This window comes from Heterodontus francisci, chromosome 43 (genome assembly GCF_036365525.1).
Source record: "Heterodontus francisci isolate sHetFra1 chromosome 43, sHetFra1.hap1, whole genome shotgun sequence".
Lineage (NCBI taxonomy): Eukaryota > Metazoa > Chordata > Chondrichthyes > Heterodontiformes > Heterodontidae > Heterodontus > Heterodontus francisci.
Window position 1 is genome coordinate 6,016,095 of NC_090413.1, and position 19,069 is coordinate 6,035,163.

General features: G+C 45.7%; 1 protein-coding gene across 1 annotated transcript in view; it reads right to left on the reverse strand.

Annotated features, from left to right (window-relative positions):
- pkn1a (protein kinase N1a) overlaps positions 1-19,069 on the reverse strand; it is a 242,454-nt gene that overhangs the window by 132,319 nt on the left and 91,066 nt on the right. Inside the window, exon 5 of the mRNA XM_068020838.1 lies at positions 6,962-7,107. Within this exon, the coding sequence (XP_067876939.1) occupies positions 6,962-7,107 (146 nt within the window). The remainder of the gene's footprint in view (positions 1-6,961; positions 7,108-19,069) is intronic.

Genomic DNA, 19,069 nt, shown 5'->3' on the forward strand with positions numbered 1-19,069 from the left:
AAGTTCTGGAGCACAGGTCTTCAGTACTATTGCCAGAATATTGTCAGGACCCATAGCCTTTGCAGTATCCAGTGCCTTCAGTTGTTTCTTGATATCACGTGGTTTGAATCGAATTGGCTGAAGTCTGGCATCTGTAATGCTGGGGACTTCAGGAGGTGGCCGAGATGGATCATCAACTCGGCACTTCTGGCTGAAGATTTTTCCAAATGCTTCAGCCTTATCTTTCGCACTGATGTGCTGGGCTCCCCCATCATTGAGGATGGGGATATTTGTGGAGCCTCCTCCTCCAGTTAGTCGTTTAATTGTCCAACACAATTGACGACTGGATGTGGCAGGACTGCAGAGCTTAGATCTGATCCGGTGGTTATGGGATCACTTAGCTCTGTCTATTGCATGCTGTTTATGCAGTTTGGCATGCAAGTAGCCCTAGATTGTAGCTTCACCAGGTTGACACCTCATTTTGAGGTATGCCTGGTGCTGCTCCTGGCATGACCTCCTGCACTCTTCATCGAAACAGGGTTGGTCGCCTGGCTTGATGGTAATGGTAGAGTGGGGGATATGCTGGGCCATGAGGTTACAGATTGTGGTTGAGTACAATTCTGCTGCTGCTGATGGCCCACAGTGCCTCATGGATGCCCAGTTTTGCATTGCTAGATCTGTTCGAAATCTATCCCATTTAGCACGGTGATAGTGCCACACAACACAATGGAGGGTATCCTCAATGTGAAGGCGGGACTTCGTCTCCACAAGGACTGTGCGGTGGTCACTCTTAGCAAGAGTCATGGACAGAAGCATCTGTGGCAGGCAGATTGGCGAGGACAAGGTCATGTATGTTTTTACCTCGTGTTGGTTCCCCCACCACCTGCCGCAGATCCAGTCTAGCAGCTATGTTCTTTAGTACTCGGCCAGCTCGGTCAGTAGGAGAGCTACTGAGCCACTCTTGGTGATGGACATTGAAGGCCCCCACCCAGAGTACATTTTGTGCCCTTGCCACCCTCAGTGCTTCCTCCAAGGAGGAGTACTGGAGGAGTACTGACTCATTAGCTGAGGGAGGGTGGTAGGTGGTAATCAGTAGGAGGTTACCTTGCCCATGTTTGACCTGATGCCATGAGACTTCATGGGGTCCGGAGTCGATGTTGAGGACTCCCAGGGCAACTCTCTCCCGACTGTAGACCACTGTCCCGCCACCTCTGCTGGGTCTGTCCTGCCGGTGAGACAGGACGTACCCAGGGATATTGATTGCAGTGTCTGAGACATTGTCGCATTCCCCCAAACCATAATGTCCTTCCTCCCTTGCACATGAGCGCACTGTACAAGCACCAGTACAATATGCATTGCTGTTTAACAGCAACAGTTTTGAACAGTGAGTTCTGTTTACTGGTTCCCAGTGATCTCTGCTGGATAGAAAAAATCTAGGCCAGTAAATCTAATCTTTATGATGGACAAAAATACAAAGCTAGCATTAATGCAAAATGTTTTTGTAAATCCATTTGCCAACTCTTACTGTCGATGGGTCGAATGGCCCCTTTCTTTGTCATGATGAGTCTATGACTTTCATGGCCCCCTTTATCTGAGGTTGTAGCAGACATGCCAACTGTCATGGATTTGCGAACCCCACCCCCAAACCTTGGCAGCTTTTGGAGAAGCATCTCACTGATTCCCATACTTAAAAGGTTAGCATCTCTGCTAGAACCATCATGACAGCAACTTCACCACATGGGCTGCAAGCAGTACAATAAAACCTGCAGTGACTCGTGCTAACTAGGAATGAGTAATAACTGGCCTTGTCAGTTCTGCTCACAATCCAATAATACATGAAAAAGCTACAAAGAAATTGGCTCTTGGGATGTGGTCGACACAGACAAGGCAACATTTAATGCCCATCACTAGTTGCCCTGTAGGCATTAAGAGTGGAGTCATGTGCAAACCATGCCAGGGGAAGTGGCAGGCTCCCTTGAAATATATTAGTGAGCCGGTTGGGTTTGTACACCAAACTGGCAGATTTCATGGTGCTACTAGATTTATTTAATTCAATTTTACAACTTGCCTTGGTGGGATTTGAACTCATAACCTCTGGGTTCCTAGTCCAGTACCATAACCACTAGACTCGTATCCTGGGATACCTGGCTCAGCTACACACAAGGTAGTCTATTCAATATAAGCACGGTTGTATGGAATAAGCTGCCAAGTTCCAGCTGAAAGATCTGAGACTGCCCTTGAAGAGAGTATATGACTGAATTCAATGAGGGTGTACAGGTCTCTGAATCTAGTACTGACTGGTTACAGGGTTGCAAAATCCACACAGTAACCAGGTAATGGCTGAGATACTTGGGGCAACTGCTGGAGTAAAAGAAAATGGGAATTATATCCAAATTTGAATATTTAGTATCTTAAAAGCTTAGAAGAGGGAAGGTGATGAGTTTACATTTAACTACTTTACACAGAAAGTGCGGAATGGCATCAGCAGTGGAGGGAAATAATGTAGAAAAATTTAAGGGAGAAGTCAGAATATTACACTTAAGAACTTGGAGCTACACAGAAACACAACACCAAACCAGGCCAAATGGTCGAACTGGTCGAACAGGTGAATAGTGTCGATGCACTGAAGCAAAAGCTAGATAAGCAATGAGGGAGAAAGGAAAAGGAGGATAAGCTGACAAGGTTAGATGAAGAGGAGTGGGAGAAGGCTCATGCGGAGCATAAACGGCAGCACAGACAAGTTGGACCAAATGGCCTGTTTCTGCGCTGCGGACTAACTGTAATAATGCAAGTCTGTAAAACTAGCAGTTGTCTGTTGCCATGGACAAATAAAGAGGTTAAAAAACAATTAACATTAAGAAGAGGATGGATAGAAAGACAGATAAAGTGACAGGTTAAGAGCAGGATAAGAACAGAAGAACTAAGAGCAGGAATAGGCAATTCAGCCCCTATAGCCTGCTCCGCCATTCAATACGATCATGACTGATCTCATCTCGGCCTCAACTCCACTTTCCTGCCTGTTTTCCGTAACCCATTACTAATTAAAAATCTGTCTATCTCCTCCTTAAATTTACTCAGTGTCCCCGCACTCTGGGGTAGTGAATTCCACAGATTCACGACCCTTTGAGAGAAGTAATTTCTCCCCATCTCTGTTTTAAATCTGCTACCCCTTATTCTAAAACTATGATCCCCCCCGTTCTAGATTGCCCACAAGAGGGAACATCCTCTCTACATCTACTTTGTCAATCCCCTTAATCATCTTATATACCCAAGGATAGCAAAGGCTTGAGGTTTTCTTTCTAAAACATCAATAAGGTATTTTATAAATATATCAGTGAAAAGTGAACTGTGAAAGGTGAGGTGGACCCGAGAAGAGAGAATTACCAATAAATTATGACATGGTGGAGAAATTTATAAAGTACTTTTGTTATGTAAGTACTTCCATTTTTTAATATTTTTTGAGGACGTGTGTTTTAGAATTGTGGAGATGGATTCATTTGAGACTGAAGGGATTCCGTGGATGCTTTTTTTTTTTTTAAAAAGGCTCACTGGAAGGACTCTGTTAAAATACATAATTTCCTGGATGTCACGTGTCTTCAGCAGGTCCCACCGACAGGACAGACCCACCGGACATGGCGGCACAGTGGTATAGTCGGGAGGGAGTGGCTCTGGGAGTACTCAACATTGACCCCAGATCCCATGAAGCCTCAATGCACCAGGTCAAACATGAGCAAGGAAATCTCCTGCTGATTACCACCTACCACCCTCCCTCAGCTCCTCCATTTTGAACACTACTTGGAAGAAGCACTGAAGACAGCAATGGCACAGAATGCATTTTGTGTGTCTGACATCAATGTCCATCACCAAGAGTGGCTCAGTAGCACCACTTGGGTGAGTCCTGAAGGACATACCTGCCAGACTGGTCCTGTGGCAGGTGGTGAGAGAACCAAGAGCCAAAAACCTACTGACCTCGTCCTCACCAATCCACCTGTCGTAGATGCATCTGTCCGTGATAGTATTGGTAGGAGTAAACGCATAGTCCTGTGGAGCCAAAGACCTGTCTACACAGAGGATACCCTCCATCTTATTCTGTGGCACTACCATCATGCTAAATGGGATATGCTAAGAACAGATAGAGCAGCTCAAAACCTAGCATCCATTAGGCAGTGGGTCATCAGCAACAGGAGAATTGTATGCAACCACAATCTGTAGCCTCATTGGCTGGCACATCCCTCACTTTACTTGCTATCAAGTCAGAGGACCAACCCTCGTTCAATGAAGAGTGCAGGAGAGCATGCCAGGAGCACCACCAGGCATACCTAAAAATGAGATGCCAATCTGGCATAGCTACAACACGGGACTACATATATACTATAGATAGAGCTGAGTGATCCTACAACCAAAAGATCAGATCTGCAGTCTTGCAACATCCAGTCAAGAATGGTGGTGCACAACTAAACAACTATTGGAAGGGGAAACAATCCTAGGGGAGACCAGCATTTCAGTGCAAAAGTCAAGGCTTGAAGCATTGTTAAACATCTTTAGCCAGACATGCAGAGTGGATGATCCATCTCGGCCTCTGCCTGAGGTCTCCAGCATCACAGGTGCCAATCTTCAACTAATTTGATTCACTCCACATAATATCATGAAACAGCTGAAGGCACAGGATGCAACAAAGGCTATGGGCCCTGATAACATCCCAGCTGCAATACTGAAGACTTGTGCATCAGATCTAGCTGCACCTCCAGCCAAGCTGTTCCAGTACAGCTACAACACTGGCATGGTTGACTGGCATCCTTCCATCTACAAAAGATGGACACGCAGCAAACAATCCATTTAGGTGGGGTGTCTTCTCTTGATGCACCATTGTTGATGGCTGTGAAGGCCAATCCTTGAGAGGCAGGTTCTGCCACAAGTGCTGCACGTAAAGTGCCAAATAACACTGAGTCGTTGTTTTTGACGTTGGCGCCTGTTGCCAAGCTGCTGTAGCAAGTGGTCATTGTGGTTGTGCACACCAGTCCACAGGATGTATCGCCATTTCCCTCTTTTGCCAGCTAGTGACTCCCAAGTGCGATAGTCGATATTTAGGGCCTTCATGTCACACTTGCAAGCATCCTTGTAGCAAAGCTTTGGGCACCCCACTGGTCGTCTGGCCCAGGCTACCTCGCTGTATAGAAGGTCCCTGGGTATGTGACCGTCTTCCATCCTGCGGACGTGTCTGTTTGATTAGTGATGACACACGTGGGAGCTCTGCCTTTGAGAGGACTGTAACATTCATGGTTTTGTCCTACCAGGATAATGCCCCACAGACAACAAAGATGGAAATTATTGCGTTTCCTTTCTTGGCAGCTGTAAGCTGCCCATGTTTCATAGCCATACAGCAAGGTGCTGAGTACACAGGCCTTATAAACCACCAGCTTGGTCCTAAGGATCAGCTCAGTGTTATTCCATGCACGTCTCGCAAGTCGGTCAAAGGTAGTAGCTGCTTTCCCTATGTGTGTATCGAGCTCTGCATCAAAGGACAGATTGTCTGTCAGCGTGGATCCAAGGTAGCAGAATTTGCTAACCACTTCCAGTGGGGTGTTATTTACTGTGATCAGGGGTGGAGATACAACACCTTGTCCCATGACCATGGTTTTGTTAATGCTTATAATCAAGGAGAACAAGTTATAGAGTCATCGAGTCATAGAGAGATACAGCACTGAAACAGGCCCTTCGACCCACCAAGTCTGTGCCGACCAACAACCACCCATTTATACTAATCCTACATTAATCCCATATTCCCTACCACATCCCCACCATTCACCTACCACCCACCTACACTAGGGGCAATTTACATTGGCCAATTTATCTATCAACCTGCAAGTCTTTGGCTATGGGAGAACTTGCAAACTCCGCACAGGCAGTACCCAGAACTGAACCCGGGTTGCCGGAGCTGCGAGGCTGCGGTGCTAACCACTGCACCTCTCTGTCGCCCTGAAGTTTGCCCAAAGTCGTCAAAAATGTCCTGTCCACAAAACGCAGGACAAATCCAAACTGGCCAATTACTGCCCCATCAGTCCACTCTCAATTATCAGCAAAGCGATGGAAGGTGTTGTCAACAGTCCTACCAAGTGGCACCTGCTCACCAATGCTCAGCTTGGGATCCGCCAGGGCCACCTGGCTCCAGACCTCATTACAGCCTTGGTTCAAACATGGACAAAAGAGCTGAATTCCACAGGTGAGGCGAGAGTGACCTGTGTTTGACCGAATATATCAAGGAGCTCTAGCAAAACTGGAGTCAATGGGAATGAGGGGGAAAACTCCACTGCCTGGAGTCAGACCTATCATTAAAGGAAGATGGTTTGGTTGCTGAAGACCAATCATCTCACCCTCAGGAAACAGCTGCAGGAGCTCCTCAAGGCACTGCCTTAGGCCCAAATATCTTCAGCTGCTTCAACAATAACCTTCCCTCCATCATAAGGTCAGAAGTGGGGATGTTCGCTAATGGCTGTAGTGCTGACTTCTACTCAACTCCTCAGATACTGATATATTAACAGCCTTCGTTTTCTTTAGCTGAGCTAAATTCTGTTCAGCTGAGTAATAGATGCCTTTAGTTTATACAAACATTTCTGGTTGCCAAACCAGTCAACCACCACAGTCTTTCCTTACCTAAATCCTTTCTTTTAACTTTGGATACATGTTTTTCTTCCACAATACAAGTCTAGAGATTAAAGATGAACAAGTGAAATATCGGAAAATCAATTGAAATCAGCCACGTTGAAACGAATAGGAACTACAAGTTGTAGTGAACAATAAATATGAGCGTAAATTACAAAGCAGCAATCTCAGTGACCGGTTCTGATGAAATTAAAACATGAACTCAAATCCACAGCTGTCCAAACAAAAGTGGACTGCTGTCATATAACAGCCTAACTATCAGCAAATACATGACATGTAGGACAGCTAACTTCCAAAACAGGTCTGGTTTCTGACTCGTTACCTCAGACAGTGCTTTCTTATCGTGAACCTTCCCTGACCCCAGCAGGCGAAGGACGTTTTTTGCCCCTTCCGACACAGCATGTTCCACACGAAAGTGATGCCGCAACTCTTCAATTCTCAGTTCAAGGAGACTTAGTCCCGGTTTGGCTTTAAAAAGAAATAACAAACCATGCATTAACATATGCAAACAGTCCTAAGGCAGATTTATCTTACCATCAGATAGGAGCAGTGGTCCTGCTCTTGTCTTCATAGACCACACAGGTGTGTTCAATGGCACCTCGGAGCGAATACAGAGCTCTAGCAGATTTCCATCTATTCCAACTTGCTAATACTAAAAGATCATATTCAATCGTGGGCTATCTCCACCAATGAGGCATCACTGAATAGCCCTTCCAAAACTCACGGAAAACAAGTTCAACTAGGGAGAACATGATATTCGAATCAGACAGTGGTGGAGATCCCAGTGTATTTAGAAGGACACGCAGACGCACGCACACATACACACAATCAGTACTGCATTTAGCAGAATTAGATCCAATATTCTGCTACTTTTCATCAATAAAGTATAATACTATACTTATATAATTACACAAAGGTAATAGGATATGAGTCCCATCTGACAACGCACGGGGAGCGGGGTGCGAGCGTGCTGGACTGCGCACGGAGAGCGAGCGCGCTGGACCGCTCCCGCAGGGGGGGGGGGGGGGGGGGGGGGGAGCGAGCGCGCTGGACCGCTCCCGCGGGGGGGCAGGGGGGGGGGGGGGGGTGAGCGAGCGCGCTGTAAAATGCATGTAAAATTAAAGCGCAGTGTATTGCGACGGATAGAAAATTGGTTGGCAGACAGGAAACAAAGAGTTGGAATAAAAGAGTCTTTTTCCGAATGGCAGGCATTGACGAGTGGGGTACCGCAGGGATTGGTGCTCGGACCCCAGCTATTTACAATATACATTAATGATATAGATTTTTAGATTTAGATATAGATATACAGCACTGAAACAGCCCCTTCGGCCCACCGAGTCTGTGCCGACCATTAACCACCCATTTATACTAATCCTACACAAATCCCATATTCCTACCACATCCTCACCCGTCCCTATATTTCCCTACCACCTACTAGGGGCAATTTATAATGGCCAATTTTACCTATCAACCTGCAAGTCTTTTGGCTGTGGGAGGAAACCAGAGCACCCGGAGGAAACCCACACAGACACGGAGAACTTGCAAACTCCACACAGGCAGTACCCAGAACTGAACCGGGTCGCTGGAGCTGTGAGGCTGCGGTGCTAACCACTGCGCCACTGTGCCGCCAAGGGATGAGGGAACTAAATGTAATATCTCCAAATTTGCAGATGACACAAAACTGGTTGGGAGGGTGAGTTGTGAGGAGGCTTCAGAGTGATTTGGACAAGTTGAGTGAGTGGGCTAATGCATGGCAGATGCAGTATAATGTGGATAAATGTGAGGTTATCCACTCTGGTAGCAAAAACAGGAAGGCAGATTATCTGAACAGCTATAAACTGAGAGGGGAATATGCAGTGAGACCTGGGTGTTCTCGTACACCAGTCGCTGAAGGTAAGCATGCGGGTTCAACAGGCGGTTAAAAAAAGGCAAATGGTATGTAGGCCTTCATAGTGAGAGGATTCGAGTACAGGAGCAGGGATGTCTTGCTGCAATTATCCAGGGCCTTGGTGAGGCCACACCTGGAAAGTGCGCGCAGTTTTGGTCTCCTTGTCTGATGAAGGATGTTCTTGCTATCGAGGGAGTGCAGACTGATTCCTGGGATGGCGGGACGGACGTTTGAGGAGCGATTGTGTCGGTTAGGATTATATTCACTGGAGTTCAGAAGAGTGAGGGAGGATCTCATAGGAACCTATAAAATTCTAACAGGACTTGACAGGGTAGATGCAGGAAGCATGTTCCCGATGGTGGGGGAATCCAGAACCGGGGTCATAGTCTAAGGATAAGGGGTAAACCTTTCAGGACTGAGATGAGGAGAAATTTCTTCACCCAGAGGGTTGTGAGCCTGTGGAATTCGCTATCACAGAAAGCAGTTGAGGCCAAAACATTGTATGTTTTCAAGAAGGAGTTAGATAGAGCTCTTGGGGCGAAAGGGATCAAAGGATGAGGCGAAAGCGGGAACAGGTTACTGAGTTGGATGATCAGCCATGATCCTAATGAATGGCGGAGCAGGCTCAAAGGGCCAAATGGCCTACTCCTGCTCCTATTTTCTATGTTTCTGTTTCTACTGTGTACGGGGAGCAGGTTGCGAGTGTGTTTGACTGTGTACGGGGAGCAGGGTGCGAGTGTGTTTGACTGTGTACGGGGAGCAGGGTGCGAGTGTGTTTGACCGTGTACGGGGAGCAGGGTGTGAAATAAGAACATAAAACACTGTCTGAGCTCAACAACTCGGGCAGTTTCTGTGGAGAGAGATACAAAGTTAAGGTTAAAGGTCATTGCTGTTTTATCAGAACAGGATTCCTACTTTGCTCATTTATTTCTCTCTCCACAGATGCTGCCAGTCCTGCTGTGTATTGAACATTTTCTGTTTTTATTTCAGATTTCCAGCATCTGCAGTATCTTGCTTTTTTGTTGGAGCAGACTATGAATCCTGTTTGACACTGTGCAAAGGGAATGAGTGCTTTTGACATATTACAGGGACTAGGAGCTGTGCTGTGTTCTACAGTGAACAAGGTGTAAAATCTATTACCAATGAAATAGCAAAGGGAGAAGGAAACATGGTGATCATAAATTTCATTTAATTTACACATGTCTCCATTCCAGGTAACTAAACCACTAAAACAAACAATCATGCCCCTGTCTTCGTGCTCCTCTCTTTCTTCTTACTTTGTATCTTGAGTCGTGAGAACACTGGGGAAACTGCTCCTGAGGATAAACAGCAGTTTCTTTCCCATTTTCATTCCCAATGATGTCATCAGCACTCCTGGTTTTAACTTTACTTTCTAAAAAAAGTTATAAACAGTAACTGTGCAGCTTTTATTGTTAGTACATCTTGTTCAAAGTTTTTATGTTCATTTTCAAACTATTTTGCCAATGTTTGATCAGTGTTGCTTAAGGACACACCTACTCATACCCGAGTTCTCAAAGACAGGTAAAGAAGTTATGCTGAGCCATTATAGAACTCTGGTTAGGCTACAACTCGAGTACTGCATCCAGTTCTGGTCCCCACACAAGAGGAAGGACGTGAGGGCCCTTGAGAGGGTGCAGGAGATTTACCAGAATGGTTCCAGGAATAGGGAATTTTAGTCACAAGGCTAGGTTGGAAAAGTTGGAATAAAAACAAGAAATGCTGGAAATACTCAGCAGGTCTGGCAGCATCTGTGGAGAGTTAACGTTTCAGGTCAGTGACCCTGCTTCAGAACTGACAAATATTAGAAATGTAAAAGGTTATAAGCAAGTAAAGCAGGGGGTGGGGCAAGAGATAACAAAGGAGGTGAAGATTGGACAAGGTCACAGAGAATAACTGACCAGGTGGTCATGGAACAAAGGCAGACCTTAATGTTGTGCTGAAAGACAAAGCGTTAGTACAGAGAGGGTGTGAATTGACTGCAAAGCACAAAGCACTACAAGCACAAACATTAAAGAAAAATTTTTAAAGCAGAAACAGTGGGTAGGCACAGTAGAAACAAACTTAAAAAACTAAAATAACCAAATAAAAAAAGGAGAGAGGAAAAAACAAAAAATAACTAAACATAAAAAGGGGGGCCCCCCATCATGTTCTGAAATTATTGAATTACAGAATAGCTGAGCAGAAGGTCGTGGAGCAAAGGCAAACAATATGTTAATGGTGTGTTGAAAGACAAAACATTAGTACAGATAGGGTGTAAATGGACTGAAAATTGAACAGTCGCAAGTACAAACATGAAAAAAAACAGTCAGCAAACTGAACAAACTAAGATGAAATAAAATAAAATAAACACAAAAAAAAAAAATATGAAAAAAATAACTAAACATAAAAGTAAAATGGGGGGCCCGTCGTGCTCTGAAATTATTGAACTCAATGTTCAGTCCAGCAGGCTGTAGTGTGCCTAATCGGTAGATGAGATGCTGTTCCTTGAGTTTGCGTTGATGTTCACTGGAACACTGCAGCAATCCCAGGACAGAGATATCAGCATGAGCGCGGGCGGGGGTGGCGGTGGCGGTGTTGAAATGGGCAGCAACCAGAGGCTCGGAGTCATGCTTTCATGAGTGGTGGTGTTCCGCAAAGCAGTCACCCAATCTGTGTTTGGTCTCCCCAATGTAGAGGAGACCACATTGTGAGCAGCAAATGCAGTATACTGAATTGAAAATGTACAAGTAAATCGCTGTTTCACCTGAAAGCAGTGTTTGGGGCCTTGGATGGTGAGGAGAGAGAAGGTAAATGGGCAGGTATTACACCTCCTGCGATTGCAGGGGAAGGTGCCATGGAAAGGGGACGAGGTGGTGGGGGTAATGGAGGAGTGGACCAGGGTGTCACAGAGGGAACGATCCCTTCGGAATGCTTTCAGGGGAAGGGAGGGGAAGATGCATTTGGTAGTGGCATCACACTGGATGTGGCGGAAGTGGCGGAGGATGATCCTTTGGATCTGGATGCTGGTGGGGTGGAAAGTGAGGACAAGGGGAACCCTGTTGCTGTTCTGGGAGGGAGGGGAAGGGCTGAGGGTAGAGGTGTGGAAAATGGGCCAGACATGGTTGAGGGCCCTGTCAACCACAGTGGGGGGGAATCCTTGTTGGAGGTAGCATCATTACAGCAGATGCGTCGGAGACAGAGAAACTGGGAGAATGGAATGGAGTCCTTACAGGAAGCTGGGTGTGAAGAAGTGTAGTCGAGGTAGCTGTGGGAGTTGGTGAGCTCATAATGAATATTAGTAGACAGCCTATCCCTGGAGATGGAGACAGAGAAGTCAAGAAAGGAAAGGGAAGTGTCGGAGATGGACCATGTGAAGGTGAGAGAAGGGTGGAAATTAGAAGCAAAGTTGAAGACGTTTTCTAGTTCCGGGCGGGTGCAGGAAACAGCACCGATGGAGTCATCAATGTACCAGAAAAAGAGTTGGGGGAGGGGGCCTGAGTAGGACTGGAACAAGGAATGTTCGACATATCCCACAAAATGACAGGCAAAACTAGGACCCATGCGGGTACTCATAGCAACACCTTTTACTTGAAGGAAGTGAGTGGAGTTGCAGGAGAAGTTGTTCAATGTGAGAACAAGTTCAGCCAAGCAGAGAAGGGTGGTGGTGGATGGGGGGGTGGTTGGGCCTCTGTTCAAGGAAGAAGCGGAGAGCCCTCAAACCGTCCTGGTGGGGGATGGAGGTGTAGAGAGATTGGACGTCCATAGTGAAGAGGAGGCCGTTAGGGCCAGGAAACTGGAAATTGTCAATTGTCAAAATGACGTAGGGCTTCAGAAGAGTCATAGATGTAGGTGGTAACAGCATGGACCAGGGGAGAAAAGATAGAGAGTCAAGATAGGAAGAAATAAGTGCAGTGGGGTAGGAACAGGCTGGAACAATGGGTCTGCCGGGACAGTCCTATTTGTGGATTTTGGGAAGGAGGTAGAAGCGGGCTGTCTGGGGTTGCGGGACTATGAGATTGGAAGCTGTAGAGGAAAGATCTCCAGAGGAGACGAGATCGGTGACAGTTCTGTGGAAAGTAGCTTAAAGTTTGGTGGTGGGGTCATGGTCCGGGGGAAGTAGGAGAAAGTGTCTGAGAATTGGCTCTGAGCCTCTGCTTTCCTTAGAACAAAAGAGATTGAGAGGAAATTTAATAGCAGTGTACAAGATTATGACATGCTTAGATAACTTAGACAAGGCAAAACTGTTCTCATCAATAAATGGTACAAGGACTGGGAGACACAGATTAAAGGTTTTGGGCAAAAGATGCAGTGGGAATATGAGGAAGAACGTTTTTACACAGTGGGTGATAATGACTTGGAACTCTCTGCCCACACGGGTGATGGAAGTGAAGGCAATCAATGACTTCAAAATGAAGTTGGATGGCCACACGAGAGAAATAGACTTTCAGGGCTACATGGATTAGGCCAGGGACTGGGACGGACACCACGGCTCTGTGGCGAGCTGGCATGGACTCGATGGGCTGTAAATTACTCTATGACTCTAATACAATTACACTCAAGAATCAGCAAGAAAGGTGTTGACCATCCTGTGCAAAATTCAGAGGTTGCTGGACAGGCATACATCAAATGCAGTCATTAGCTCTGCAACTCCAACCCTCTACTGCACTGATTGGTGGGATGCAGCTGACCCCATCGCTATTTCATGATTTCAACCATGGTCCCAACCAGAGGGCAAGAGGCAGAAAAAGTGGCTTCCCTCTCAGACCAGCCAGCTACTTGTTAAAGAACAGCAGCCCCTACAGCTCAGCTACAGACAGCACCCTTTCTGGGCAATGAAGATCCTTCTCTTCTTTGCGAACTGATCTATTAACTGCAGAACAAAGCAAACGGAGAGATAATGGTAACATAGTAAACAGCACTGCAGTCCTAGTTGGGCCAGTAGCCTTTCTGTAGACACAGCAACAGATGTACAGTCACACACCTCTTAATTTTAGACAGAGTGCCATAGGAGGGCATTGAGTATTCAGAAAGTGGTGGAGGGCAAGGGGAGGGGGGGGGGGGGGGGGGGGGGGGGAAAGAGGGGAGGCGGGAACTTTTACTTTTTTCAGTTGGGAAAGTTAGCAGAAAAGACCAAAACCAAACCTGGGATTCAATATGCCAGCAACACACTGCAGTGACATCAGATGTTGCTGAATAACTGCAGATTATCTGAAACCTTTTGCAACTCATTTCAAAGAAGCATAATTAGCTAAGAAATCATGACTGGTATCTCAGTCAGTCCCTGCTCCGATATTTTGAAGTTTAACACCCATTTATACTGTAGAAGTGTTTCCACCAAAAGCAGTTCTGAAACTCAGTTACTGAGTTACTGCAACACTCAGTCCACCCAGTTTTACATTTGGGACACAGCTGCAGCATCTGCCACATCATTGCAGCAAAAATGGTCACCAATCACATGCTTTACTGGCAGTGGGAATGATCCAAAGGCCGTCAACAGGACAGCCATATTTTAGGCCAGTACAAGTTAGGCAGCAGCACAATCTACCTCTGGCCAGAACCTATATCAATATTGACATCCAACCCGACCTATATTTGCTGCCAGCACATCTTTGTCCCTGCTGCAGGGAGCAAAACAAGCTCATGACGTGATATCCAACAGCAACCCAGTAACTAAAAAGTAGAAATAAAGCTTTCTGCTATAAAAGCAGGACCACTAATAATCTCAGTTGGTTGTCTGCAGTGTTTATTTTTCTCAAGCCACTGAAATTCCTTCTAACAGTTGAAACAGCAAGGCGCTATTATCAGAATAGTTGCAGCTCCAGAGAACATTGCAGAAGATTTAATAATCTTTCAAAGCTCTCTTATTTTTGGAATTGTGCCATTTGGAAAATTGCTTATGTCACTCCACTAGTTAAGTAGGATGGTAGAGAAATCAACTCACGCACAGGCCTCAGTTTAGCATCAGTTGTGGGGAAGTTACTAAAATCTATCAAGTATAAAGTGACTGAGCACTTGACTAAATATGAGCTGAGCAAAGAGCCAACATGCCTTTGTTAAAATTACGTCAGACTAATCTAGTCAGAATTTTCAGAGGGGTTTACTCATATGGTAGGTAAGAGACTGTCTACTTGTGTTATCTATTTGGACTATAGGAAGGACACGAAGGTCCTTGAGAGGTTCAGAGGAGATTTACCAGAATAGCTCCAGGGATGAGGGAATTTAGCTACAAGGTTAGGTTGGAAAATCTGGGATTGTTCTCCTTGGAGCAAAGGAGATTGAGGGGAAATCTGATAGAGGTGTACAAGATTATGACAGGTTTAGATAAGGTAGACAAGGAAAAGCCGTTCCCATTAGCTGATGGTACAAGGACTAGGGGACACAGATTTAAGGTTTTGGGCAAGAGATACAGGGGAGATGTGAGGAAGAACGTTTTACACAGTGAGTGGTAATGCCCTGGAACCTGCTGCCCATGAGGGTGGTGGAAGCGGAGACAATGAATTCAAAAGGAAATGTGAATGGGCACTCGAGGGAAATAAACTTGCAGGGCGATGGGATTGAATGGATTGCTCTGCAGAGAGCCAGCACGGATTTGATGGGTCAAATGATTCCTTCTGTGGCGTAATGACTCAATGATCGTGACTTCCAGAAGACATTCGTCAAGGGATTAGCAAAAACAGAGTTGAAAGTAGCCTTGACTGAGGTTGGAAATTGTTTGGGAGATAGGAGGCAGATAGTGGGGATAAAAGGCAAGTAACTGATCGGTGAAATGTGATAAGTGGTGTTCCCCAAAGATCTATTCTGGGTTGCATTCATATTTATGAATGACATGGATGAAGGCATAGAGTTGCATATCCAAGTATGCAAATGATACCAAGTTAGGAGGCGCAACAGATGATGCACATGGGAGCAGGAAGATGCAGAAGTGACAAAAGACTGATAAAGTGAGTGGGCAAAACTGAGATCATCCACTTTGACTCAAGAAACATATGTTGAAGTATTTTCTAAATGGTGAGAAACACAGAACTGTACAGCAGAGAGATTTCGGAATGCCAGTACTTAACTCATTAAAAGCTACTAGACAGGTACAAAAAAGCAATTGAAGAGGCTAATGATTGCCTGTACCTCAAAAGGGGCTAGAATATAAAGGACAGGACGCGATACTTCAGTTGCATAGGCACGCAAAATGAGGGTAAGTTGCCCCCTAAAAAACTGCTTTCTCATCACCCAGCTGGAAAGATTGTCTTGGCTTCAAGCTGCTTGTGTCAGCTCAAGAGTTTTAGATATGGGGTGGTCAGGTGTGCAGCAGACGATCATTCCTAGAGACTCAGGAACAACTCTCCGTGTCGCTGTGGATGCCGTACATCTACTGAATGGCTGCTCACTTAATGCTGGCCTACCTGGAGGGCCTGTCAAACTACACAATACTGACCCTGAGGCTACTGGATGTATGAAGCACGTATGATGCCTGCCCAAGTTCCTTGACACTTCTGACATTATTGACTGCGTACAGCTCCCTATTTTATAGTTTGTATTTTGATTCCCCCCACCCCACCCCACCCCCAGTCTTTATTGTATCAAAAAAGAATCTACATGGATGATCAGAGACTAAAGCATGATCACAACCTACCTGGCAGTGACTCTGGATAGGACCTTGCTGCTGTTTTCTTGAAATGAACCAGAAACAACCTATTAACCAACTTGCTGGAACTACGTGGGGCACTGCTGCCACAGCACACTGGACCTCAGCATTTGCCCTATTGTACGCAGCAGCAGAGCACTGTGCACCTGTCTGACATAGGTCATCGCTCACACATCTTGTTGATACTTAACTGAATGCAACAATGCGCATCATAAATGGAAGGCAACACCCGTCCCCTGGCTTCCCGCCCTTATAAACATCACTCCCCCACACATCTGCTGACTGACAAAAACCCACCAGCTGGTTGAAACAATCCATACTGCACCTCACTCACCACTCCATAATGACATGTTCCATCCACCTACTGCCCACCTTCCATCTCTGCGCCCCATATGGAGCAACCTTCCTGAGCAAGATTAGCAGACATCCTTTGGATCAAGTAATGGGACACACGGGAAGTCACTAACAAGTTTCTTGCGACAAACCCCATCTGTCGAATGGCAGGTTTTGAACTACCACAGCGAGAGTGGTCCTTGTTAAACAGGTTCAGGACAAGCCAGGGCCCCTGCGCAGCCAATCTCCACTGCTGGGGCGGCAGTACAAGCCCCTGTTGCATTTGTGGAGACACACAAACAATGCTGTACATTACCGAGGAGTGTCTCCTTGACAGACTAAGTAGTGGACTAATCACCTTAAACTCAGCAAATGAGCAGGCTATCACTTGGCTCCGGAGATTTGCGATCGTTAAGTAAATCATAATAATTGTCTCACTTGTGCATTGACAAATACTAATAACCAGACACTGGTCAATGCCTGTAATCAGATACAACACATAAAACACAATCGGGCACTAAGAAATGCACAGACAGCATGTAACCAAACTACATGAAGCACAGAAATCAGACAGTTTGTAATCGATTCTTCTAATGACTCAATCCAAATGAAGGTGTGTAGTCGAGACCAAAACTCAAATATGATGCCAAACATAATCCAACCAATGCCATAAACTGGTTGCCAACCTGCCACAGAAAATCTCTGCAGAAACTGAGGTCTCTGAATCTTGCAACTAAATCCATTTAAGATACAAGTTAATTCATGCCAATGCTGGGCAATATCTTCACTTATAATCATACAAATGTATGAAAATGTTAACCAAACGTATTGATCTACTGAAACTTTTAAGTCCTTTCATGCCCTCATTATTAAACCTAATTTTTCTAGTACTGAATGTGCTTCTGCCAACAATCATCGCTGACATGCTAAACCGTGGATGAAAAGTACTCATTGCTCAATGTGGTGCTATGCACCAGTTTTCAGTTTTGGCAGAATGCAAAGCCCAAGCTGCTGACTTATTTATCTGGCAAAACTCAGTCTCCATATCAGGCAGATGGCTAATGCAGAGGCTCTTTCTACAATTCAAAGCCACAGCACACTTTCATATATCAATGGCACAGTAACAATTATCAGTATATTTCACAATATTTATAAATGACTTGGATGAAGGAAGAGAGCTGTATATTTAGATTTGCTATTGGCGCTGTTAGGTGGCAGAGTAAATGGTGCAGATGGGAGCAGAAAGTCGCCAAAGGGACATTGATAGATTAAGTGAGGGGGATAAACTGTGGCTGATGGAGTTCAATGTGTGAAAGTGTATCTCATAAATGGCGAGAAGCTCGGATGAGCAGAGTGATTTACGGGTCCAAGTACAAAAAAAAAATCACTAAACGATATGGGCCGGTACAAATTTTTATTTTCTCTTTCATGGGATCTGAGCATCACTGGCAAGGCCAGCATTTATTGCCTATTCCCAATTGCCCTTGAGAAAATGGTGGTGAGTTGCCTTCTTGAATCACTGCAGTCCGTCTTGTGTAGATAGACCTACAATGCTGTTAGGAAAGGAGTTCCAGGATTTTGACCCATTGACAGTAAAGGAATGGCGATATATTTCCAAGTCAGGATGGTGTGTGACTTGGAGGGGTACTTGCAGGTGGTGGTGTTCCCATACATCTGCTGCACTTGCCCTTCTAGGTGATAAAGGTTGTGGGTTTGGAAGGTGCTGTCGAAGGAGTTTTGGTGAGATTCTGCAGTCCATCTTGTAGATGGTACACACTGCTGCCACTGTGTGCTGGCGCCGGAAGGAGTAAATAAGGTGGTGGATGGGGTACCGATTAAGCAGGCTGCTTTGTCCTGGATGGTGTCGAGCTTCATGAGTGTTGTTGGAGCTGCACCCATCCAGGCAAGCATTCCATTACACTCCTGACTTGTGCCTTGTAGAGGGTGAACAGGCTTTGGGGAGACGGAGGTGAGTTACTCACCACAGAATTTCCAGTCTCTGACCTGCTCTTGTAGCCATTATATTTATATGTCTGGTCCAGTTCAGTTTCTGGTCAATGGTAAGCCCCAGAATTTTGATGGTGGGGATTCAGTGATGGTAATATCCTTGAATGTCATGGGGAGATGGTTGGATTCTCTCTTGTTGGAGATGGTCATTGTCTGGCACTTTTGTGGCACGAATGTTAGTTGCCACTTATCAACCCAAGCCTTAATGTTGTCCAGGTCTTGCTGCATGTGAACACGGACCGCTTCAGTATCTAAGGTGTTGCAAATGGTGCTGAACACTGTGCAATCATCAGCAAATATCCCCACTCCTGACCTTATGATGGAGGGTCATTGATGAAGCAGCTGAAAACACTTGGTCCTAGGACACTACCCGGAGGAAGTCCTTCAGTGATGGCTTGGGGCTGGGATGTTTGGTCGCCAGCAACTTTCACCCTCTTCCTTTGTGTTCAGTATGACTCCAACCAGTGAAGAGTTTTCTCCCCGATTCCCGTTGACTTCAATTAAAAAAGCTGATGGAATGCTGTTTATAAAGAGGGCAAAAGGGTGGAAAGTCTGTTACAGCT